This window comes from Schistocerca piceifrons, chromosome 7 (genome assembly GCF_021461385.2).
Source record: "Schistocerca piceifrons isolate TAMUIC-IGC-003096 chromosome 7, iqSchPice1.1, whole genome shotgun sequence".
NCBI lineage: Eukaryota > Metazoa > Arthropoda > Insecta > Orthoptera > Acrididae > Schistocerca > Schistocerca piceifrons.
In genome coordinates this window covers 260874719-260902208 of record NC_060144.1, presented here as the reverse complement: position 1 = coordinate 260902208, position 27490 = coordinate 260874719, and the positions used below count along the sequence as shown (strand labels likewise).

General features: G+C 42.3%; 1 protein-coding gene across 1 annotated transcript in view; it reads left to right on the top strand.

The window, feature by feature from the left end:
• Positions 1-1176: 1176 nt before the first annotated feature.
• The window catches only part of LOC124804867 (peroxisomal membrane protein PEX16), a 45857-nt gene continuing 19543 nt past the window's right edge, over positions 1177-27490 (top strand). The window contains exons 1-2 of the mRNA XM_047265231.1: positions 1177-1410; positions 1489-1729. Of these exons, the coding sequence (XP_047121187.1) occupies positions 1287-1410; positions 1489-1729 (365 nt within the window). The 5' untranslated portion in view covers positions 1177-1286. The remainder of the gene's footprint in view (positions 1411-1488; positions 1730-27490) is intronic.

Here is a 27490-nt window from a genome sequence, read left to right as displayed (position 1 = left end):
TTTCTTCTGTGTTGGGGAACAGTTTTATTGCTTTGACGATTGCTTATCACATTTGTATTGTCTTCCCTAAGAAACAGTTGTGGTGGCTTATTTGAGAAGTTAAATAACGTAGGTATTACATTCCATGCAGGTTTCCTACACTCTGCATTCACTGATTTGACTGAAAGAGTGATGGATAAAACTTTGCTTCGTTACGTAGGTATAAGACATCTTTCTGCAAAAGGTCCGGTGTTCTGGTGCTTATCAGCAATCTTCTGTTATTAAAGGAAAACGATATTATTCAGCAACTGCCTGTACATTACCAGAGAATCGTAAATGAATTGTCCTGTAATGTATCGTTTCGTACCTCCAAGAGGCCTTAGAAAACTAAATAAGGACAAATGTGGTGTCGATTGTTATATAGCATCATACACTCCCTGTTGTAAAAACTACGTTGTAAATTATTATAAACGCTAGTATTCGCACTCATCATCTATCGTATTCAGAAATGTCGCCTTCTGGCCACTTGGGGCCCTGCTGTCGCTGTGGGTGACAAAAACGAGACGGAGTGTCGCGACTCTTACGTTAGACTGTGATTTAGTGTTTTTCCGAGTAATAATAAAGATTTGGTTTTTCAGTTCGATACGAATCTATTAATCCAGTTATTTCGGAGAATAGTGAACAGCTACAATACCACAAACTGTAGCTGACATAGGAAATCCAATAATCTTGCGTTGTTACACGGTACAGTTGATGTTTTGACACAGCTTGTTCTGCAACTTATATAATAAGTATTTTCCTAAAGTACAGTGCTTTGTGTGGAGCGATATTTTTAGGGATAAAATGAAATAATTGAAGTGTAGATAATTTTGACCTTTCGTTATTTATCTCATTACTACCATTTATTTCTTATTTCTACTGTCAAAATCGCTTCAATCATTATGTTTATAGTGTGTTTACTAGTTAACTGCATTGTTTGCCAGCTTGTTTGTTGACAGGGCATATTAAATATGGATTTTGTAAAAGTTGTGAGTGTGAGAAATGTTTATAATTTCTTTTAATGTACCAGTACTATTTGTGGTTTCCACTTTGTCAAAACTTTATGTACTGTACTCCTAAAAAGCACTTTATCATGAAAGTTGAATGTGTCGTCAACAGAGGCGGCCGTGACCCAGTGGCAGCAATATTCATTATCTTTGGGCTGGCTTAGTAAACAAAGATGAGTGGTAAAGTTGATTGGTTTGAGGACGTAGAAGGAAGAAAGACTGCGGAGGCTTGTGTATATATATGATTTGGTAGTGTCAGTTATGACGACAATCGCCCGTCAGTTCTCAGAACTGTACGAGTCGTATAGGCAATGGGTTTGCAACAATCCACAAGTCGCAGGTGATGTTGAATCGACTGTCAAATGGGTTTCGTATTTTGTAGCAGGTGTGTATTTGGTTTTTGTGACTTCCATTTGACTGTGTCATGTAGCATGTATTTTCATAACATAATTTTCATTTCCAGGCAGAATCAGCCACTCCAGTGTACTTTCTGAACTGATATACTCTGTGTCGAACTTACTGGTGCTTTTCAATGACCGTATCATTCATAATTCGACATGTAAGATTAAAGGGGGACCTGCAGACAGGTTGAAGATATGGCTTACAGTCATAGAATATTCAGAGGTTTTTATTGAAGTAGCGGCAAGACGCCGTTGGGGATCAAGAGGAAAATGGACAGTGGCTGTCATTCTGCAGCTTATAAAGTAAGTAAATGTTGACAATTGCCAACAAAAATTCATAAAAAATGAAACAATGAGTTTAAGGTAATCTACATTTGAACAATATAAAAACATTGCTTTGCAATATTCACTTTCAGTCATAAACAAATGCAATGAAAGGGTGGCAGTTATTGTTAAAAGTGTCTCTTTGTGATATTCCTGCTGCACGTACTGACTGCTCTCCTCACTAGCAGAAAATTAATTTATCACATCCATAGTGAATCATGTTTTGTCTGTTTTAGTTGCCTTTAAATTACTTCTCCTGTACCTACTCATTCTAGTGAGGCTAAGAAGTTATTAAACACTATCGTTTGCAACTATTGTAGTTCACAATGTCATTCGCGACAGTCCTAAAGAAACAAGTTGTTAAAGTTATTCATACATACACCAGCAACCAACGCCTCTACACAAAACAGGTATTTCTGAAAATGTTTTAATGCAATAGGTCTCACCAACATAATTGCTTCAGCAGCGAGGCTTCCCACCTCCCCTTGAGGAACAAACGCTTCTGGTAACAAAGAGAAGTTAATCTTTGTTACGTATTTTACTTCCTGAAATTTTATGTGCTGCAAGTCACCTTCTGTTTTGTGGTGAAGCAACTTCTGGTACCACTATACCATTTTTTTGCCCCTTGACAAATATTGTTTAGTGAAACCTACTCTCGATAAGCGCAGGAAATGCTCCAGCATCTGTTTCATTTTTCGAGATGTATGTGCGAAGATATAATGTGTTACCCAACTCTTCCTAGGAAATATATTTTTAGGATTAACAATAATCCTCCATGGTGAACAGCAGTTCTCTTGTAGTGTTTGCCACTGGAGTTTGATGATAAGTCCATTTCTGTTGTGCACCATCTGTCATGTCAAAAACATAAACGGAAACTGTATGTACATAGAATGCACATTTGAAGGCATGCCCCCACTGGTGTAACGATATAGTGCCATAATTTCTATATGTTGAAGAAATTATTCTATTATTCTTGTTCTTCCCCATATTCTTGACATTAGCCCTGAAAGACTCTCTTCCTATCCTCCCCCTCTGTTCTGGCCACCGTGCCCCCCCCCCCCCCCCCCAATTCCCTTGTAATATGCTTACTTGGCATGACATCTGACAGTGTCGAAGATTATAATGGTGCCTGACTTCCTTATCAAGTGAAGTGATAGTGATAAGACACTGGACAACAGAAATATTTGTTTAGATTTAGATTTGCCGTGGTTTCCATTGATTACTAGAAGTTATTTTTAGGACTTTTTTTTGGGGGGGGGAGGGGGGTCATTAGTCTTCTGACTGGTTCGATGCGGCCCACCACGAATTCCTTTCCTGTGCTAATCTCTTCACCTCAGAGTAGCACTTGCAACCTACGTCCTCTGTTATTTGTTGGATGTATTCCATCTCTGTCTTCCTCCACTGTTTTCGCCTTCTACAGCTCCCTCCTCTTAGTACCATGGAAGTCATTTCCTCAGTCTTAACAGATGTCCTATCATCCTGTCCCTTCTCCTTATCAGTGTTTTCCACATATTCCTTTTCTCTCCGATTCTGCACAGAACCTCCTCATTCCTTACCTTATCAGTCCATCTAATTTTCAATATTCGTCCATAGTACCATATCTCAAATGCTTCAATTCTCTTCTTTTCCAGTTTTCCCACATTCCATGTTTCACTACCATACAATGCTGTACTCCAGACGTACATCCTCAGAAATTTCTTCCCCAAATTAAGGCCAATATTTGATATTAGTAGACTTCTCTTGGCCAGGGATGCCCTTTTTGCCATTGCTAGTCTGCTTTTGATGTCCTCCTTGCTCCGTCCTTCACTCGTTATTTTACTGTCTAGGTAGCAGAATTCCTTTACTTCATCTACTTCGTGACCATCGATCATGATATTAAGTTTCTCACTGTTCCCATTTCTACTACTTCTCATTGCCTTCATCTTTCTTCGATTTACTCTCCATCCATACTCCATACTCATTAGACTGTTCATTCCATTCAGCATATCGTGTAATTTTTTTTCACTTTCACTCAGGATAGCAATGACATTAGCGAATCTTATCATTGATATTCTTTCACCTTGAATTTTAATTCCACTCTTGACCCTTTCTTTTATTTCCATCATTGCTTGCTGAATGTATGAATTGAACAGAAAGGACAAAAGACTACATCCTTGTTTACACCCTTTTTAATACGAGCGGTTTTGGTCATCAACTCTTATTATTCCCTCTTGGTTCTTGTACATATTGTATATTACCCGTCTCTCCCTGTAGCATACCCCTACTTTTCTCAGAATTTCGAACATCTGGCACCATTTTACATTGTCAAACACTTTTCCCAGGTTGACAGATCCTATGAATGTGTCTTGAATTTTCTTTAGCCTTCCTTTCATAAAGCCAAACTGATCGTCATCTCGTGCATCCTCAATTTTCTTTTCATTCTTCTGCATATTATTCTTGTCAGCAACTTGGAGTTTCTTCTTCTATAACAGCAGACAAATCTTTCCCCTCATAGAGGCTTTCAGTATCTTCTTTCCACCTATCCACTCTCGTCTGCGTTGAACAGTGGAATTCCCATTGCACACTTAATGCTATCACCCTTGCTTTAATGCCTATTGTTGTATCTACAGCCCTAGAGAACTTAGTGTATCTCGTGATACCTTAGTACAGAAACTTCTGTATCTCACTTCTTTGTGTATTGATTCTTCCTGACTGATATCTTAAACTTCAGTCTACTCCTCATCACTACTATGTTAAGATCTGAGTCTATATCTGCTCCTCAGTACACCTTACAATCCAGTATCTGATTACGGAATCTCTGTCTGACCATGATGTAATCTAGCTGAAATCTTTGCGTATCACCCGGCCTTTTCCAAGTATACCTCCTCCTCTTTTGATTCCTGAACAGAGTATTCGCTATTATTAGCTGAAGTTTATTATAGAACCCAATCTTTCTCCTCTCTCGTCCCTTGTCCCAAGCCCATATTCTCCTGTAACCTTTTCTTCTATCCCTTCCCCTACAACTCTAATCGAGTCCCTTATGAGTATTAGATTTTTATCTCCCATTGCATACTGTATTACACTTTCAGTATCCTCATACTCTTTCTCTATCTCTTCATCTTCAGCTTCGATATCGGCATGTATACCTGAACTATCATTGTCAGCATTGGTTTGCTGTCGTTCTGATAAGAATAACACTATCACTGAACTGTTCACAGTAACACACTCTCTGCCCTACATTCCTATTCACAGCAAATCCTACTCCCGTTTACCACTTTCTGCCACTGTTTATATTACTCTATACTCATCTGACAGAAATCCTTGTCTTCTTTCCATTTCACTTCACTTCACTGGCCCCTACTATATCTGGATCGAGCCTTTGCATTTCGCTTTTCAGATTTTCTAATTACCCTACTGTGTTCAAGCTTCTGATATTCCACACCCCAACTTGTAGAATGTTGTTATTTTGTTGATTGTATAATCTTTTTCTCATGGTTATCTCCCCCTTGTCAGTCCCCTCCCGGAGATCCAAATCGGGGACTATTCCGGAATATTTTGCTGAGGGAGAGATCATCATGACACTTCTTCAGTTACAGGCCACATGTCCTGTGGATACATGTTATGTGTCTTTAATGCAGTGGCTTCCATTGCCTCCTGCGTCCTCATGCCGTTGATCTTTGTTGATTCTTCTGCCTTCAGGGGCAGTTTCCCACCCCTAGGACAAGAGTGCCTTGAACCTTGTGTCCGCTCCTCTGCCCCCTTTGATGAGGCTGCTGTTGGCAGAATGAAGGTGACTTCTTATGCTGGAAGTCTTCGGCCGCCAATGCTGATTATTAATCAGAATTTAAGCAGTGGTGGGATTCGAACCTGGGCCCGATGACGTTTTGCTTACGAATCAAAGGCGGTACCCCAAGACCACGGGTACACGACTGAAATTAGGAAATGACTTTTTGACGGATTAACCAAAAAAAGTTATGCAGGTCTCTTGTGACAGTGGAGTCATACTAGAATAAGACATATCTCTGTTTATTCTTGAAGTTTGTTACATTCATTCTCATCTTAAAAATCTCTTCGTCTTTGAATCATGACCGACTCCATGGCTAATACTTGTAATAATACAATAAAAAATCCAGGATGGAATAATGACAATATTATGAAAAAGCTACTCACCACATAGTGGAGAAGTAGCGTCACAGACAGGTATAAGAAGATGACTACTAACGCGCCCCCCCCCCCCCCTCCACACACACACACACACACACACACACACACACACACACACACACACACACACACACACACACACACATATTTACGCAAATGCAGCTCGCACACATGACCATTGTCTCTGGCTGCTGGGGCCAGACTTTGAGAAACTGTGCATGATGGGAGAAGCAATCTGTGAAGTGGGGGTAAAGGAGGAGGGTGGGGAAGGAGGAGCAGGGTACTGGTGGGGGATGGTAAAGTGCTGTTTGTGGGAGCATACAGGGATGAGGTGGAGAGAGGGTAGGGCAGCTAGGTGCAGTTAAGAGGTTAGACAGAGGGGGGGGGGGGGGGGAAGAGAAAAGGAGAGAAGAAAAAAACTGTGCATGTGCTTATGGAATAGAAGGCTGTAGAATGGCAACAGGGAAGGGGATAGGTTGATGGAAGACAATGACTGAATGGTTAGCACACTGGATTCCCATGAGGGAGGATGACTGTTGAAACCTGCATCCGTCCATCCTGATTTAGGTTTCCCTGTTTTGCCTAAATCGCTTCAGGGTTTCAGGAAAATGCTGGGATGGTTACTTTGAAAGAGCATAGCAAATTTCCTTCACTGATCCAAGCCTGTGCTCCGTCTCTAATGACCTCGCTGCTGGTGATATGATAAGCACTAATTTCCTGCTCTTGACAACAGCTAATGAAGCTTGAGGCTGTGAGGGTTACAGGGATCTAGGATATATTGCAGGGAGAGTTTCTGCCTATACAACAGAGAAAAGCTGGTGCTGGTAGGAGGGATCCAGATGGCCTGAGCTCCCAGTTGGTGCACATCGACAGCGCAGAAAGATACGTATATAGCTTCTTTTCTGTGTTTACTTCATAGATTCTTGCTTAAATTGCATGTGAGTTTCGTATAGGAGGTGTAATTTCGAGTTTTAGTTACTGTAATCGTAAATTCAGGCAGATTGTAGCGCAGTCGTTAGGCATTTGTACAGATTAGTTCATACATTCTTCACGTGTTTCCCTTGCGTTATCTAGGCATGGACTCGTGTTTCAGTAACTGTTGTTCAACATCGATTAGAATGGACAGGGACTGTGATGCTGTATTTGGATGAGGGCTGAGTTGGCATCCCTTCGCTCACAGCTGCAGGCGGCGCTGACTTCGGTCGCGCAGCTTGAGGCTGTTGCCAGTGGGCACCACTGTGGGGAGCCGGACTTGGGTATCATGGGGATGTCAACCTTGTCCCATCTGTCCCCAGATCGGTCTGCTGCTGTGGTTGTCCCGGTTGCTGCCCGCAGTGGGGCTGAGCCCTCGCCTGTGGTTGATTGGGAGGTCATTCCAAGGTGTGTCAGGCAGCAAAAGACGTCCCCGGAGGCTGATCAGAAAGCCTCCATGGTGCATCTGACAAACAGGTTTCAGGTACTGTCTCTGGCTGAGTCAGATGCAGCTGCCTGCCCTGTTTCAGAGGATGATTCTCAGCCTTCAAGGTCTGGGCAATCGCAGAGGGTGGGCTTATTGGTAGTTGCGAGCTCCAATGTTAGGCGCGTAATGGGGCCCCTTGGGGATATGGCGGCTAAGGAGGGGAAGAAATCCAGTGTGCACTCCATGTGCATTCTGGGTGGAGTCATTCCTGATGTGGAAAGCGTCCTTCCGGATGCCATGAAGAGCACAGGGTGCAGCCAGCTGCAGGTGGTGGCACATGTCGGCACTAATGACGTGTGTCGCTTTGGATCTGAGGAAATTCTCTCTGGATTCCAGCAGCTATCTGATTTGGTGAAGGCCGCCGGTCTTGCTAACAAGATGAAGGCAGAGGTCACCATCTGCAGCATCATTGACAGAACCGACTGCGGACCTTTGGTGCAGAGCCGGGTGGAGGGTCTGAATCAGAGGCTCAGGCGGTTTTGCAACCGTGTTGGCTGCAGATTCCTTGACTTGCACCATAGGGTTCACTACACTCAGCTGGCGGCTACACGGGTAGCGGAGGCTGTGTGGCGTGGACTGGGCGGTTTTTTTAGGTTAGAAGGCCTTGGGAAAGTACGGGGTGGGCTGCAATCTCAAAGGGTGCATGGCAAATACAGGACGTGCTTGGATCAAGGAACAGTCGGAATTGTAGTTGTAAATTGTTGTGGTTGTGCTGGGAAAGTCCCCGAGCTTCAAGCACTAATAGAAAGCACATAAGCTGAAATCATTATAGGTACAGAAAGCTGGCTAAAGCCTGAAATAAGTTCTGCCGAAATTTTTGCAAAGTCTCAGACGTTGTTCAGGAAAGATAGATTAGGCAGAATTGGTGGTGGAGTGTTTGTGTCTGTCAGTAGTGGTTTATCTTGTAGTGAAGTCGAAGTAGATACTCGGTGCGAATTGGTGTGGGTGGAGGTTATACTTAACAGCCGAACTAAGTTAATAATTGGCTCCTTCTACCGACCCACAGACTCCAATGATATAGTTGCTGAACAGTTCAGAGAAAATTTGAGTCTCATAACAAATAAATACCCCACTCATACGGTTATAGTTGGTGGGGACTTCAACCTTCCCTCAACATGTTGGCAAAAATACTTGTTCAAAACCGGTGGGAGGCAGAAAACATCTTCCGAGATTGTCCTAAATGCTTTCTCCGAAAACTATTTCGAGCAGTTAGTCCACGAACCCACGCGAATTGTAAATGGTTGCGAAAACACACTTGACCTCTTAGCCACAAACAATCCAGAGCTAATAGAGAGTATCTTGACTGATACAGGGATTAGTGATCACAAGGTCATTGTAGCTAGGCTCAATACCGTTTCTTCCAAATCCACCAGAAACAAACACAAAATAATTTTATTTAAAAAAGCGGATAAAGTGTCACTAGAAGCCTTCCTAAGAGACAATCTCCATTCCTTCCGAACTGACTATGCAAATGTAGACGAGATGTGGCTCAAATTCAAAGATATAGTAGCAACAGCAATTGAGAGATTCATACCTCATAAATTGGTAAGAGATGGAACTGATCCCCCATGGTGCACAAAACAGGTCCGAACACTGTTGCAGAGGTAACGGAAAAAGCATGTGAAGTTCAGAAGAACGCGAAATCCTGAAGATCGGCTAAAATTTACAGACGCGCGAAATTTGGCACGGACTTCAATGCGAGATGCCTTTAATAGGTTCCACAACGAAATATTGTCTCGAAATTTGGTAGAAAATCCGAAGAAATTCTGGTCGTATGTAAAGTACACAAGCGGCAAGATGCAGTCAATACCTTCGCTGCGCAGTGCTGATGGTACTGTTACCGACATCTGTGCCGCTAAAGCGGAGTTGTTGAACGCAGTTTTCCGAAATTCCTTCACCAGGGAAGACGAATGGAATATTCCAGAATTTGAAACACGAACAGCTGCTGGCATGAGTTTCTTAGAAGTAGATACCTTAGGGGTTGTGAAGCAACTCAAATCACTTGATACGGGCAAGTTTTCAGGTCCAGATTGTGTACCGATTAGGTTCCTTTCAGATTACGCTGATACAATAGCTTCCTACTTAGCAATCATATACAACCGCTCGCTCACCGGTAGATCTGTACCTACAGACTGGAAAATTGCGCAGGTCGCACCAGTGTTTAAGAAAGGTAGTAGGAGTAATCCATCGAACTACAAACCTATATCATTGACGTTGGTTTGCAGTAGGGTTTTGGAGCATATACTGTATTCAAACATTATGAATCACCTCGAAGGGAACGATCTCTTTATTCGCATGAAGTAATGGCCGCTATTGACATGGGATCTCAAGTTGATTCCGTATTTCTAGATTTCCGGAAAGCTTTTGAAACCATTCCTCACAAGCGACTTCTAATCAAGCTGTGGGCCTATGGGGTATCGTCTCAGTTGTGCGACTGGATTCGTGATTTCCTGTCAGGAAGGTTGCAGTTCCTAGTAATAGATGGCAAATCATCGAGTAAAACTGAAGTGATATCAGGTGTTCCCCAGGGAAGCGTCCTGGGACCTCTGCTGTTCCTGATCTATATAAATGACCTGGGTGACAATCTGAGCAGTTTCTCTTAGGTTGTTCGCAGATGATGCGGTAATTTACCGTCTAGTAAGGTCATCTGAAGACCAGTATCAGTTGCAAAGCGATTTAGAAAAAATTGCTGTATGGTGTGGCAGGTGGCAGTTGACACTAAATAACGAAAAGTGTGAGGTGATCCACATGAGTTCCAAAAGAAATCCGTTGGAATTCGATTACTCGATAAATAGTAAAATTCTCAAGGCTGTCAATTCAACTAAGTACCTGGGTGTTAAAATTATGAACAACTTCAGTTGGAAAGATCACATAGATAATATTGTGGGGAAGGCGAGCCAAAAGTTGCATTTCATTGGCAGGACACTTAGAAGATGCAACAAGTCTACTAAAGAGACAGCTTACACTACACTCGTTCGTCTTCTGTTAGAATATTGCTGCGCAGTGTGGGATCCTTACCAGGTGGGATTGATGGAGGACATCGAAAGGGTGCAAAAAAGGGCAGCTCATTTTGTATTGTCACATAATAGTGGAGAGAGTGTGGCAGATATGATACGGGAGTTGGGATGGAAGTCATTAAAGCAAATACATATTTCGCCATGGCGAGATCTATTTACGAAATTTCGGTCACCAACTTTCTCTTCCGAATGCGAAAATATTTTGTTGAGCCCAACCTACATAGGTAGGAATGATCATCAAAATAAAATAAGAGAAATCGGAGCTCGAACAGAAAGGTTTAGGTGTTAGTTTTCCCCCGCGCGCTGTTCGGGAGTGGAATGGTAGAGAGATAGTATGATTGTGGTTCGATGAACCCTCTGCCAAGCACTTAAATGTGAATTGCAGAGTAATCGTGTAGATGTAGATGTAGACAAGTGGTGAGGCAGTCATTACAATCACGAACATTGTGCTGCACAGTGTGCTCAGCAAGTGGGTGGTCCAACTGTTTGTAGGCTACTGTTTGTCAGTGGATATTCATGCAGACAGCTTGTTGGTTGTCATGCCCACGTAGAATGAAGGACAATAGTTACAACTTATCTTGTAGATCACATGACTGGTTTCACAGGTAGCCTTGCATCTGATGGGATATGTGATGCTTATGATCAGACTGGAGTAGGTGATGGTGGTGGTGGGAGGATGCATGGGACAGCTCTTGCATCTAAGTGTACTACAGGGATATGAGCCATGAGGCAAGGGGTTGGAAGCAGGGGTTGTATAGGAATGGATGAGGATATTGTGTAGGTTTGGTGGGTGGTGCAATACCACTTTGGGATTGTGGGTAGGACATTCCTCATTTCAGGGCTTGGTAAGAGGTATTCAGAATCCTGCCAGAGAATGAGATTCAGTTGCTCCAGTCCTGGGTGGTTCTGAGTCAAGAGGGGAATACTTTTCTGTGGCTGGACGGTGGGACTTTGGGAGGTGGTGGGTGACTGGAGAGATAAGGCACAGGATATCTTGTTTCTCTACAAGATTCAGAAGGTAGTTATGGTCTGTGCAGGCCTCGGTGAGACCATCAGTACCTTTTGAAAGGAACTGTTCGTCACTGCAGATGCAATGGCCACAGATGGCTAGGTTGATTGGAAGGGACTGCTTGGTATGCAATGGGTGGCAGCTGTCGAAGTGGAGGTATTGCTGCTGGCTTGATAGATTTGATATGGATGGAAGTACTGATGTAGACACCTTTGGGATGGAGGTCGACATTGAGGTAGGTGGCTTGTTGGGTTGAGGAGGACAAGGTGAAATGAATGGGGGAGACAGTGTTTTGGAGGAATCTGGGTAGTGTGTTCTCACCCTCATTCCAGATCACACAGATGTCGTCAATGAATCTGAATCAGGTGAGGGGTTTGGGATTGTGGGCAGTGACAGATGCCAACCTATTCATGTGCCTTCTAGAGGGATCCATCGTAACCAATTAGAATCCCAAACCCCTCACCTGGTTCAGATGCATTGCACCTCACAAGGTCACAGTGCAAATGGCTTGGATTGTTGTCTGCTACATGCTTTGTATTTATTTTCAAAATGACCTTAGAGTACAGTACTGAAAATCAGAAAAGTGCTAGCTAAAAATCTAATTACCCAGAAGCTGAAAAGGAAGGTAACTTTTATTTTGCAGACAAGACCATTTGCTCTTTCTAAAATGGGGAGGCACTAGAAATGTACTTCTTTTGATGACAAAACACGAAGTGATGTATCTAATCAGTGTCAGTACAAAATTGGGAATGATAGATATATTGGATTATAATGAAAACAAGGCCGATGTAGACCACAGCTACCAGCTAATGGGCTGCTACACTTTTGATAGTAATCAAATACAGCATTGGAAGAAACTTTTTTTGACACATTTTCATGATGATGATTGAAAATTTATACATTTTACATAACAAGTCGAGGCATACTAGCAAACATCTTGTTAATTTTGTCAATGAATTGGCATCAGCTTTCATGAAAAAAGAAAGCCTGGTTGAATAAACTTCCACTCAAAATAGTTCACTTGTAAACCATCTCAGTGAAAAATATTGTAAATTGATTCCAACTACAGAAACAACAAAATGCCCTCAGAGGAGACATAAGCTTTGCACAGAACAAAGCAAGGCAAAATCTGGGAAAGTAGCAAGAAAAGATAGCAGGTACTGTTGTGAAGAATGTGACACAAGACTTTGTTTTCCAAAATGTATTGAAATTTTTCATACTAAGGCAAATGTAACTAAGCTGTTTTCATTTAGAAACTAAGTTTTCAAACAGTTTTATTTTTAATACTAACAACTTCTAATTCTGTGTGCATTTAGAAAACAAAAATTTAAAAAATTGTTGCTGCAAAAACATGTTTTAATTTAAAATTAAAAGGAATGTCAGCATTGGTTGTAATATTGATGTTTTATTAATAGCGGAATCAATTTTCGATCACATAGTGGTCATCTTCGGTGGTGTACACATTAAACTTGGACACTGGTATCAAGTTATCAGTTATCAATAACCAACACTGAGAAGCAATCGCAATGTTTTAATTTTCACATAAAATAAATGGTCATAGAAAGGAAACTACTTCTTTCCAATACAATAAACTGACTTAAGTGCTATGCAGTGGAAACTGCTAGACAAAATTCAGAAAAGCTATGATAAAGCACAGTTCTGCTAGTTGAACTACACACTGACTGCACAGTCCTCACAGTGTTAACACTCTTTTCTTCAAGAATCAATAATGTACAAAGTAGATACAGAAAACTGTAATATATAATGTAGAAATCTGAGTTTTTAGGTGTTTATTTTGCACATGAATGATAAATCAGTTACAAAAAATAGAAGGGGAGGAGGGATATTGTAATTTATAGTTTTAGCTGTGTCCTCATGGTATCAACAACCGTACAGTTAACATCTGAATACCCCCTCCTGTCTCCCCCCCCCCCCGCAAGGTGCTTTCAACTATTCTGTGAGTATGTATGTGACAAGTATGGGGCACAAAGCCATTGTGTCATTTCTTCTTTTCCTGTGCCGCAGTGCTGTTTCATGATTGTCTCCCTGTCTTAAAATTAACTATGAATGCATGCCTTATTATATGTTAACTCAGCTATATGTGTGGTCTTTACTTTCAGTTCCTGAATTTTATTTTTTAGTTAAATCCACCGCCCTTTCCAGTTTATTTACAAATGGCCCCTGTTCTCATATTTGACCTACTTTATTTTCATTTTTTTTTCAGTAGTGCAGGGACATAATATGGAAAGTCACCCATTACCCAGCATGTTAGCCAGCCCATGTAAGGGTTAGTCAGGTACACTCGTACCCCCATGACCATGCACTGAACATGCTGTTGAGGCATGCTGTGTTTCCTCCCTGTTAATACTGAAGAGTGCTGTCTCCCTTATTTGAGACACAGGGGCTCTGGGCAATGACCTACATAACGGGGCCATTGCTTGGGTGGATCCGAGTGGTTGGCCCCATGGTGGGCCAATTGCAATAAAGAGAATCAAGCTGAATTATGCTGTTGGATGGATGGCCTAGAAATCTCATTAGAGTGATCCACATACACTGCCATTGAATACACATGCAAACATAATCCATTGGAATTGTAATGACTATTGTCACTACCTTTACCTTACTGACCTGAAACATCTCCCTCATCAAATACAAGCTAAGATGAAAGCCAGTTTGTCAAAGAAGTGGGGAAATGTGTGCTTCACTTTATGATCTGTACCAAGGCTGATGGTGAATCCTTCTTAAAGACTAAGCCATTATGTTTTAGGGAGGAAATCAATGACAAGTAAGGCAAGGTTACTGCAATAAACAAAACAAGGAATAGTGCTGTAATGATTAAACCAGTCGTACTCGCTAAATCTAAGGCATTGTTAAACTGTGACAAATTTGGCAACATCCGTGTCACAATCACTCATCACAGGAACCCAAGTACAGTCAGTGGTGAAAACTTATTTTCAAATGGATGAGAAATTCTTTAATTTAGAATGGTATGGTGTCCATTTCATCTGTTGGGCCCAAAAAAGCCTAAAGATAACGGATAAGATACTGGAGCTTTTATTTTGGTGTTTGAGAATGACTTGCTGCCAGATAAAGTTAAGATTATTGTTTACCTATGTGCTTCAAGTGTATGAAAAGTGGCCATATGACATCTAGTTGTATGAATATGTGTGGAGAATGCAGATGACCTCTACAAAGGAATGCCCCTATTTACAACTGCTTGCACCAGTTTGAGAAAAGTCTCTCTCCTCTGGGCATATAAGATTCAATAGTTGAAGGTATTTGATCTGTTATCATATCAGGACTCCAGGAATAAATACAGTTGTCTATTCCCTGTCTAGATTACAGCAAGCTACTTCATATGTATATCTGTGCCAGACTTGTTTCTAGGTATTCCTTGTACCAAATCAAAATCTAATGAGGAGGAGGAAGAGGATACAAAGAAACAAAAGGTGAAGGCATTCTGGCAGCTCTGAGTGCCCTGGATTCTGCTTCATTACTACCAAAAACTTCCAAGTAGATGAGAACCAGCTGATGATGATAACCCAAATGAAACTGTGATTGCCAGTGAACACACTAGCAGATGTAGTGCAGTGAAACTGTAATGGCTGTTTTCCCTACCTAGCTGAACTGAAACACTTGCTTTCACAGTACTTGATGTCTGCCTCCCACAAGGGACAGGTGACATATTGTGAGATCATCAGTTTGATCTCCCAGTTTTCACCCTATTTTCCTTTAGTGCGTGATTTTAATGCACATAACCCATTAAGAGGCAACTTCGAGACCACTGACTGTGATAATTCATTAGAACAGATATTTTTTAAATCTTGACCTTTTTGTGCTGAGTCATGGGCCTCCACTTTAGTACTACACAAGGATCCTTTTTACCCATCAACCTTATGGTCCGTAGTGCAAGTGTTAACTCTCATGAGTCTGATGTCTTATTTGTGGAGGTCACACCATCCTCATCAGTTACAACCACTGACCTGGTGACATGACCTCCCCTCGGCTTCTTTATGTCTAACCTGGACTCTCAGTACATGAAAATTCAGTGGAATTGCAATGTATATTACCATCACTTACCAGAAATACAACTTGTTTCCTCTTATTCTGCATTCTGTCTTGCTCTTCAAGCAATGCACTTCCTTGATGATCGCCACCAAGCTGAATCCTATAATGAACCTTTCACTGAATGGGTTTTCTTGCAGTCTTGTACCTCTTCGCGTGACATGACATGACATGACCCCAGTCCCGGATTCCATCCACAACCAGATGATCCAAGACTTGGACATCACCCAGAGGCATCATCTACTCAGGATCTTCAACTGCATTTGGCTCTCAGATGTCTTTCCCTCACAATGGCGAGACAGCATAGTGTTATCCTTATCCTTAATCCCAGGAAGAACCTAATGTCTCTTGACAGCTACTGCAAGATTAGCTTGACACACATACTGTGTAAACTGCTCAAGAGGTTGGTTAGCTTTGGATTATGTTGGGTACTTGATTCTCGGGCATTTTATGCCCATATCAATGTGGCTTCTGGGAAGGATGCTGTACAGCTGACCATTTACTCGGATTGGAAACAGCAATCTGACAGGCTTTACCAACTGCTGACACCTTGTTGTAGCCTTCTTCGACCTATGATGCATACAACACCGCTTGACGTTGTCACATTTTAGTTGCCCTCCATGATTGGGGCTTTCATGGCTCCCTTCCAACTTTTATCCGTGAATTTGTATCCCACTGGCTCTTCAGAGTTTGAGTTGGCATTTCACTCAGCATCCCTAAGATCCAGGAAAACGATATCCCACAGGGTGTGAAGTCTCACATTCTTCCTCATCACCATCAATGGGCTTTTATAACCTCTGTTGGTCCCCTGGTTACCCCAGTGTTGTATGTAAATGATTTATGCACCTGGTGTGCTCCCATTCGGTAGCATCTGCTGAGTGCTAACTCAATGGCGCCCACCAACAGGCCTTTGTGTGGGCCCTTGCCCCATGGCGTCCAGTTTTCTCCCTCCAAAACACATGCTGTGCATTTTTGCCATCGACCCACAGTACACCCCGAACCAGAACGTTTCTTAGGCAATCAGCAGTCCCATTTCTTGGCCCTTATTTTTGATAAAAAGCTTACGTGGCTGCCCATATTCACCACCTGAAGACTACCTTCATGCAGACACTTAATGCTCTCTGATCTCTGGTCCACACATCTTGGTGTGCAGTCTGTGCTGCTCTTCTCTCTCTTTACCACACTCTGGTTTTGTCCAGACTAGATTATTGTTGTCAGCTTCTTCCACTCTGAAACTACTTGACCATGTTCATCATAATGGGGTGCACATGGCTATCAGTGCCTTTCACACTAGTCCCGTTGACAGTCTCCTTGCGGTAGTGGGGATTCCCCCTCTACAAATATGACGGAGCCAACTCTTGGTTTCTTACGCATTCACTATTGAATGATTCCCTAACTATCCCGTGTACCCTGTCCTTTTTGCAAATGACGGATGACTCTGTCCCGATACCTGCCCTTGGGTGGGATTGCCACTTAGAATGCACCTCACTTCCCTCTGTTAGGATCTCCGTCTCCACTCACTGGAAAGTCCTCCATGTATTTCCTCCTGCACCCCCCCCCCCCCCCCCCCCCCCCCCCCCCCCCCCCCCCCCCCGGATGGTGCCTCGACCATAGATTAGGACCGACCTATTCCCAGGTCCTAAGGTTTCTGTCATCCCTATTATATTCCGGTGTCTTGTATATTCCATCTGGGAAGAGTTTCAGGGTGCTACCATCTTCTACACTGATGGTTCTAAAACAGTAGATAAGGCAGGATACAGTTTTATGTGTCCTACTGGCATGGAACACCATTTACTATTGGGATCATGTAGAGGGGCATTTGAAAAGTAGGTGCAAAGTCTGAGAGATGGCACCACTGGCACGTATTGAGGTCACATTTAGTTAGTAGCATCTTTTGAAAGAATGCACACCAAGTTTCAGCCGTATTGGTCTATTTCTTTGTGTTTGGCATTCGTGTAAATCAAGGAAGTTGTGTGATTGTCAAAAAATGGGCAAAAAAGAATTTCGTGTAGTGATTAAACATTACTTTATGAAAGGCAAAACGCCTCAGGAGACTAAAGAGAAGCTTGATAAACATTCCGGTGACTCTACACCTTCGATTAGAACAGTTTATAAGTGGTTTCAAAATTATGGGAGTGGCCATATGGGCAGAAGTGATGCTGAACGTTCTGGACTCCCTGTGGAGGTTATGACTTCAGAAATCATTGATAAAATCCATGATATGGTGATGGATGACAGAAGAATTAAGGTGCGTGAGATGGCTAGTGCTGTGGGCATCTCGAATGGACGGGTACATAATATTTTGCACAAACATTTGGACATGAGAAAGCTATCAGCAAGATGGGTTTCACGATTGCTCACACTTCACCAGAAACGGAATCGTGTGAAATGTTGCAAGGATGGTTTGTAGCTTTTCAGGAAGAATTTGCAGGACTTTAAGCATCGTTTCATTACTGTGGGTGAAATATGGATACATTACTACACTCCTGAGACCAAACAACAATCTAAACAGTGGGTTACCAAGGGAGAATCTGCACCAAAAAAGGCAAAGACCATTCCTTCGGCCGGAAAGGTTATGGCAACTATCTTTTGGGATTCGCAAGGGATAATCTTCATTGACTACCTGGAAAAGGGTAAAACTATTACAGGTGAATATTATTCATCGTTATTGGACCATTTGAAAACTGAGCTGCAAGAAAAATGCCGGCGATTGGACCACAAAGTCCTTTTCCATCACGACAGTGCACCAGCATACACCTCAGCAGTTGTGGTCGCAAAATTAATGGAAATAGGATTCCAACTCGTTTCACATCCCCCCTATTCTCCAGACTTGGCTCCCTCAGACTACTATATGTTCATTTGTTCCCCAATTTGAAGAAATGGCTTGCGGGACAAAGATTTTATTCAAACGAGGAGGTCATTGCAGCAACTAATAGCTATTTTTTGCAGACTTGGAAAATTCCTATTATTCAGAAGGGATCAACAAATTAGAACAACATTGAACAAAGTGTAAAAGTCTAAAAGAAGACTACGTTGAAAAATAAAAAGGTTTATCGCAAACACGTAAGTAGTTTTTATTTTTGCACGGACTTTTCTAACGTCCCTCTTAGTGTGTTCACAGTGAAGCTGTTTGCCATTATTAGGGCCCTCCATTTTGTTTCTCAGGCCTCCCTCCACAGTGTTTTAACATGTTCCGATTCAATGAGCATCTTGTAGGCTATAGACCGATGCTACTCTTCTCACTCTTAGGTCTCTGCTATCCATGACTTTCTCCCTCTCCTTGGCTGTGCTGCCTGCTCTGTTGTCTTTCCCTGGATCACAAGTCATATGGGTATCCCCGGGAATGAACTGGTTGACTATTTGGCTAGAGAGGCAGGTACTTAACCACTTATTCCCTTTCATGATGCCAGGTGCAGATATGAGGATATCTCTTTGCCTAAAAGTGAAGTGACATGTGCTGCATTACTGTTCTCAATAATAAATTCCGCGCAATTGAGGTGACTACTGCAATTTGGCACTCTTCCTTCTGCTCTTTTCGGAAGGAGTTCAGTATCTTATATAGTCTACGCATCAGTCTTAGGAGGCCCACTCATTGTTTTCTCTTGGATAACGAGCCACCCCAACAATGTGGCTGTAGAATGAGACTGATGGTATCCCGTATATTGGTGGAATGTCCCCTTCTTTTGGCCCTCCATACTCCATATAGCCTTCCAGATTCCTTATCTTTAATGTTAGTAGATGATTCACAGATGGATGGACTAGTCCTGTTTGCTACATGAAAGTGGTTTTTGTTTTCAGTTATAAGGTTTTGCTTTACTCCTGGAGCAGGGGCGGGGTGGTTGTGGTTGCGGCTTCTCTTCGCGTTTTCTAAGTCTGAGACCCATGACCACTCCGCTGTGCAACGACTGCTCTTATATCCCTCTGTTTTTCCAGTTTTTAGATTTCGCTTACCCTTTCATGCCTTCTGCTGTGTGTGTTTTGTGTTTCCTCATTTTATAGTTTAATCCTGACTGGATCTGACCATTTTTGGCAGTCTGTGTATCTTACACAAGTAACTTTTGAATCACCGGATTGATGACCATGCCATTTATTCCCATAACCCCCCTCTGTCAGTCAATCAATCAAGGTGTGATGGATTGTTTGAGACAAACTTCATTAGTGCATATTTCAATTGTGATGGCACAGTTGAAATGTCTAGCTCCTCGAAGAGGTATCTATGTGGTGTCGGAAGGGGTGAACACTACACTTTATTCTTGCCTTTCTTTTGTGCAGTCAGTACTTTTTTAATTATATGTGGTTTCTGTCATTTCAGATATGCACAATTTTGAATCTGCAGCTATTATGAATCAAAACACAAAGGAATTAATGACATTCAGCTGCTAGTGGGCAATGATTTATATCAGCGGGTAAAGTTGAAAATTTGTGCTGGGCCAGGATTCTAACCCAGCTTCCTCCATACCAGATGCATGCTCTGACCACTAAGCCATCTGGACACAGTAGTCATCACAACTGCGCCAACTACCCAAGCATGCCTCCCGTCAGATCCAAATTGTCAGCTTTCCCACACACTACTGACATTAGTGCACCTGTCCATTATCTTCATTAGTTGTGGCATGTAAGGCAAGGCTGGCCAATGATCCCTTCAGTGCTGATTTAAACCACACTTGAACTCTTACAGAAATTGGCAAAATGCAGCTACTGAGGCTAGAGACAGTGATATTTGTGTGTGTGTGTGTGTGTGTGTGTGTGTGTGTGTGTAACAGTCTATTCATACTATTGATGTTTGCCATCCTGGATTTTCCATTGTTTGTATGAGATGTAAGGAGCAGATATGAACTCTGATCACAACTTAGTAATGATGAAGAGGAGATGAAGTATAAGAGAATTGTTCAGAATAGACATTATGGAAAATGTGATAAAGTAGTACTGAGGAATGATGAGCTGCATTTGAAGTTGTCTGCAGCTATTGATACTGCTGTAATGAATACCACAGTAAGCAGTTCAGTCGAAGAGGTGTGAGCATCTGTAAAAGAGGACAATCACAGGATTTGGACAGAAAAACATCGGTAGGCATACAGGGAAGGCAACTGTGAAGAAACCTTTGTTAACAGAAGAAATACTTAAACTGATCGATGAAAGAAGAAAGTGTAAAAATGTCCAGGAAAAGAAAAGAAACAACAGTATAAGTCAGTTAGGAATGAAGTAAATAGAAAGTGCTGGGAAACTAAGGAAAAATGGCTGCAGGGAAAATGTGAAGAAATTGGAAAAGAAAGATCATTGAATTGATAGATTCAGCATACAGAAAAGTTGAAGCAGCCTGTGGCAAAATTGAAAGCAAAGGCATGAGCTTCAAGAATGCAAGAGGAGTTCTGCTGTTAAATGCAGAGGTACGACCAGATAGGTGGAAAGAGTACATTGATGGCCTCTACTTGGGGGAGGAACTGTCTGATGAAGCTATAGAAGAAGAAATGGGAGTTGATATGAAGACCTAGATCCAGTATTAGCCAGAGTTTAACAGAATTGTGGAAGACTTTCCATCAAATAAGGCAGAAGGCCTAGACAACATTCCTTCATAGGGAAATCAGAAATCAAATAACTATTCAAGTTGGTTTGTGGAATCTGAGTCTGGAGACTTGCCATCAGACTTTCAGAAAAATATCATCCACACATTTCTGAAGATAGCAAGAACAGATGAGTGAGAGTACTGCTGCACAATCAATGTAACAGTTCATGCATCTAAGTTACTAACAAGAATAATGTACAGAAGAATGAAAAAGAAACAGATGATCTGTTAGGCAACTATCACTTTGACTTAAGGAAAGGCAAAGGTACCAGAGGCTCTTCTGATTTTGCTCTTGATAACGGTATCAAGACTATAGTCAGTGACAACACAGCTCACAAGGAATGCTGCATTGTGAATTTGACTGACAGTGCATAGACAGCAACCACATTACGTTCCTGCATCTGGCAACATCACAGACCAGCTTGCCTGAATCTACTTCATATTTGAAGAATGAGTACGTTATACAAATAAGGTCCCTTGCCTTTTTGTGAAACACTTGGCACCCTCTAGCTGTTTAGCCATTATGAGAAAAGTTACAGAACACACAGAATACCACAAAAATCAGTCAGATATAGTTTCGTGCATGTAAACTTGATAGAACGCTCGGATATGATGGAAGTTTATACAGTATGAAATGCAAAAGCAGACTGAGTGCTGATTGGCTAGCTGTGTTGCTGTCTACTGCGCTTCCCCAACCCAGAAACCGTAAATGCTGTTGCAGATTATAAAGAAGAATAGTCATTTTCATGGGATTTGTCATCTTGGAAAAAGTGTTCAATAGTTCATGGTGCAAAATGTTTGGAATTATTAGAAAGCTAGGAGCAAGCTATAGGAAAATATGGTCAATGTTCAGTGTGTGCCTAAACTGAGAGGGAACAATAAGAAGGAAAGACCATGAACAAAGTACCCAGATTAAAAGAGTGTAAGACAAGAATGCAGTCTCTTGACCTTACTGTTCAATATAAACATCCAAGAAGCAATCACAGAAATAAAAGGAAGTTTTAGGAGTGTGATAAAAATTCAGGGTGAAAGGATATCAATGATAAGATTCGTTGATGTCATTGCTATCCTGAGTGGAAGTGAGGAAGAATTACGAGACATACTGTGTACTGAGTACAGAGTAAGGATTGAAAGTAAGCTGAAGACAGGCAGGAGTAATGAGGAGTAGCAGAAATGAGATTAGTGAGAGACTTAACATAAAAATTGATTATCACGAAGTAGACGAAGTGAAGCAACTATACTACCTTGGAAGCCAAATAATATATGACAGATGAAGCAAGGAAGACATAAATAGCAGATTTTCATAGGCAAAGAGGACATTCCTTGCCAAGATATGTCTGTTGGTATCAAACATCTGCATTAATTTGAGGAAGAAATTTGTGAGACTATAAGTTTGGAGCATCGCATTATATGGAAGTGAATCAGGAATTATGGGAAAACCACAAAGAAGAAAATCAGAATGTTTGAGATATGGTGCTACAGAAGGATGTTGAAAATTAGGTGGTCTGAAAAGTTCAGAAATGGGGATTTTTCCATAGAATTGGCAAGACGAGAAAAACATGGATAACATTGACAAGAAGAGGGGACATGTGCTAAGATATCCGAGAATAATTTCCATGGTACTAGAGTGAGCTGCAGAGGGTAAATCTGTAGGGAAAGACAGAGATTGGAATAAATCCAAAAAATAATTGAATATGTTGGATGCAAGTGTTGCTCTGAGATGACCAGATTGGCACAGGAGAGGTATTTGTGGTGGGCCACATCAAACCAGACAGAGGACTGATGACCCCTCACCCCACTCCCATACTGTGGACATTTCAGCGCACATCATTAGTTGTGGGGTTCCACAAGCATCTGTTCTCAGAGCTGAGCTATGTATCAAGAACGTTTTGTTGATAGAAGATAAATGCCTTCTGAGCATGGGACAGCACTGATCCAGTGTTATACTCATCACAAATTACTTAGCAGGATGTACTTGATGATATGCACTCCAGTAAGCAATTCCTGATGTGGATACATCTACAAGACAGCAGTGCCCAGAAGAAAGCCACCAAGATGGGTGCTCACTAAGGCAAATTGGACATTATACCGCCTGCTGGTTGTCTTTGAACATATAAGCAATATCCAGGAATAGATATACTACATTACTACCAGATTCCAGCAGATTGTTTATGCATCCAAGCTAAAGTCTTACGGCCAGCTGCAAAGATAGTTCATCCTTTGGTGGAATAGTGAGTGCTCTTCTGTTGTCAGGGACAGGCATATGGCTCTGTGGAGGTTAAAGTGCAGGCTGTCTAATGAGAAACTTGCAGCCCTCTGGGTAACAAGGGCAAAATACCATCATATAATTAAGGAGAGCAAAAACAGTTTTTTGCAACAGTTCCTGAATTACATCAACCGATCTGCTAAACCAACAGATGTATGGGAAGGCTTTTGGGGAATTTTGGAAAAAGATGGGTAGTGTCCTGGTAAGTTATTTGCATTTTCCGTAGGTCATGATTGTGAGCTCTCAGTATTATGTGGAATCTCTCTCTCTCTCTCTCTCTCTCTCTCTCTCTCTCTCTCTCTCTCTCTCTCTCGCTCTATCTACACTCCTGGAAATGGAAAAAAGAACACATTGACACCGGTGTGTCAGACCCACCATACTTGCTCCGGACTCTGCGAGAGGGCTGTACAAGCAATGATCACACGCATGGCACAGCGGACACACCAGGAACCGCGGTGTTGGCCGTCGAATGGCGCTAGCTGCGCAGCATTTGTGCACCGCCGCCGTCAGTGTCAGCCAGTTTGCCGTGGCATACGGAGCTCCATCGCAGTCTTTAACACTGGTAGCATGCCGCAACAGCGTGGACGTGAACCGTATGTGCAGTTGACGGACTTTGAGCGAGGGCGTATAGTGGGCATGCGGGAGGCCGGGTGGACGTACCGCCGAATTGCTCAACACGTGGGGCGTGAGGTCTCCACAGTACATCGATGTTGTCGCCAGTGGTCGGCGGAAGGTGCACCTGCCCGTCGACCTGGGACCGGACCGCAGCGACGCACGGATGCACGCCAAGACCGTAGGATCCTACGCAGTGCCGTAGGGGACCGTACCGCCACTTCCCAGCAAATTAGGGACACTGTTGCTCCTGGGGTATCGGCGAGGACCATTCACAACCGTCTCCATGAAGCTGGGCTACGGTTCCGCACACCGTTAGGCCGTCTTCCGCTCACGCCCCAACATCGTGCAGCCCGCCTCCAGTGGTGTCGCGACAGGCGTGAATGGAGGGACGAATGGAGACGTGTCGTCTTCAGCGATGAGAGTCGCTTCTGCCTTGGTGCCAATGATGGTCGTATGCATGTTTGGCGCCGTGCAGGTGAGCGCCACAATCAGGACTGCATACGACCGAGGCACACAGGGCCAACACCCGGCATCATGGTGTGGGGAGCGATCTCCTACACTGGCCGTACACCACTGGTGATCGTCGAGGGGACACTGAATAGTGCACGGTACATCCAAACCGCCATCGAACCCATCGTTCTACCATTCCTAGACCGGCAAGGGAACTTGCTGTTCCAACAGGACAGTGCACGTCCGCATGTATCCCGTGCCACCCAACGTGCTCTAGAAGGTGTAAGTCAACTACCCTGTCCAGCAAGATCTCCGGATCTGTCCCCCATTGAGCATGTTTGGGACTGGATGAAGCGTCGTCTCACGCTGTCTGCACGTCCAGCACGAACGCTGGTCCAACTGAGGCGCCAGGTGGAAATGGCATGGCAAGCCGTTCCACAGGACTACATCCAGCATCTCTACGATCGTCTCCATGGGAGAATAGCAGCCTGCATTGCTGCGAAAGGTGGATATGCACTGTACTAGTGCCGACATTGTGCATGCTCTGTTGCCTGTGTCTATGTGCCTGTGGTTCTGTCAGTGTGATCATGTGATGTATCTGACCCCAGGAATGTGTCTATAAAGTTTCCCCTTCCTGGGACAATGAATTCACGGTGTTCTTATTTCTATCTCTATCTATCTATCTTTATACTATTACATGTTGAGGAATTGTTCTACACTGCAGAATGATTTGTCAAGCAGATATGATTCCAGTTTTTGTTTGAAGTTAATTTAATCTTTTATGTTCTTCACATCACTGGGTAACTGGTCAAATATTTCCTTTCTGTGCCACATTATGGCTGAACGGTGGATAGTCTAAGTTATTTGTCCTTCCATGCCCACACCCTTGCATAGAAATGCAGTTGGTGCAAAACATATTTGGAACAGTTATTTTTTAGTCTTAAAATCTGAAAGCATTATTTTTTTTATTTTCCTTTTTTGTATACATTATAGTTAGAAGTTATGGAGTCCTGCAAGTTTTGCCAAAATTTAATGATAATCCATCTGCCTGGAAGAACCTGAGATTTTCGAACAGTATCCTTTCTTCCTGGAGTGCTAGTTTTGCAAGGTTCGCAGAAGAGCTTCTGTGAAGTTTTGAAGGTAGGAGACGAGGTACTGGCAGAATTGAAGCTGTGAGGACGGGTCGTGAGTTGTTAGAGCACTTGCCCGCAAAAGGCAAAGGTCCCGAGTTCGAGTCTCAGTCTGGCACACAGTTTTAATCTGTTAGGAAGTTTCATGTAATTAGGCAATTTCTCCATAAGGGTGTTAATGCTGATTTCCATTCCTATGCTTTTATCAGTCAAAAAAATATTTTCACCTTGTGCTTGTGCTAGTTGAAGACCATGTATATTAGAAACAATGAAGAGCTCAAAACATAATTGTTTAGTACACAATGTGGGACTGTTTCAAAGTCTATTGCACATTTAGTGGATATGGATGTTTTTTTCTTTTCTTTTTAAGTGGTCTTTACAACACTGCTACTAAACAGCATGAAGCCATAGGCTGAAGAAATTGTAGGCCACTATCAATGAGACTTTGTCCATGGATGGGCAACTCTTGACCACATATTTATCTTGCGGCAGCTGATAGAGAAGTTTTGCGAGTTCGATCAAAAATTACATCTTATCTTCATTGATTTTCAACAAACTTGCAACAGTATTGACCACTCCATGTTGTGTAAAATATTAGAGGAATTTCATATCGCATCAAAACATATCCAGTTAATTGCCGCTTGCTACTCTCAATCAACTTGTTTGGTATGGTTTGGCAAACAAATATCACCATCATGCAGTATCCAAAATGGATTGAGACAGAGAGATCCATTGGCACCAATACTGTTCTACTTGGCATTGGAAAAGTAAGCTGTGACACTGATCAGGTCAGATCAGAGAAATGGAGATGTTGGGAGCACACACAGTCCTGGAATTTGCCGACGATGTCATGGTTCTTGGTGACATTGTGAAGCAAGTATGCACAGATACTTCCCGATATGTCCATAGTGCAAAGTAAATTGGACTGGTGACGAATAAGGATAAAACCAAATATCGTACCATGCCATTCAGCTCTCCTTCCTTCCATTGTTATCAGTGAGCATATCTGCGAATGAGTTCAGGAATTCAAAACCTGGGTTCCATGCTGACTAATAAAGTACATGATGAAAGAAGTGCGTCAACAAATAATAAACACCAATTGCATGTTCTTTAGTGTGAACAATTTATTCAAGTTACATCTGATATCACAAGAATAAGATTCAGCTTACATGACACTAGTGTAGCCAGTACTTTTGTGTGTTTGTGAAACAGTGACATCATCAGCAACAACTGAAGAAGCTACCTGTGCCTTTGAGAGGTATGGGACTTCGAAAGATCTATGGGATCCTCTGCAGTATCATGGAAGCGGAAGATAAATGGGAATGAAGAATGAAAGAGGACATGTACCAGCAGTTTTGAAAGTCACACATTTATTATTTATTTATTCCTCAAGCAGACCATGAACTATGTATTCTACAACCTTAGATAATGCTGGTAGAATACAGATCAGCCTGTAATCAGAAGGTTCTTGGCAGATTAGTGTTTGGTTAGAAGTTTAATGTGTCCCTTTTTCCAGGCCAGAATGGTTTAAAAAATGTTATTATCGATAGTAATGGGTCGATGAGGAAATTGATCATGTAATATTGTCGAGTCCTGCAGCTGCATAATGAATTCGCATAATTGACTTCATGACTGTGTTAAGTCTTACCGGCTGCAGAAAAAATTTTTAGTTGTACCAACCACAGGTACTTCAAGGGATTCGAAAGTTTGCATCCTTGTGTGTTGGTCAAGTAGAGATGTAGGCATGGTGAAATACTCACTTAGATTCTCGACTGAAACAAGAGGTTCAGCTGCAGATTGAGAATTTCCTATTCCTAGCCCTTGTGGATTTTTCCACAAAACAGAAGGCCTGTGAAGGTCCTCAGTTAATGGGTGGGTGTACCTAAATCTTGCATTTCTCAATGACTGGCTAACTCAGTTGTGTAGTTGTTTGTAGGCGAGATGATTGTCAGAGGTTGGGTGCCGTTTATATTTCCTGTGTGCTGTGTCTCTGATACTCATATGGTGTCAGAGTTGATTGGTA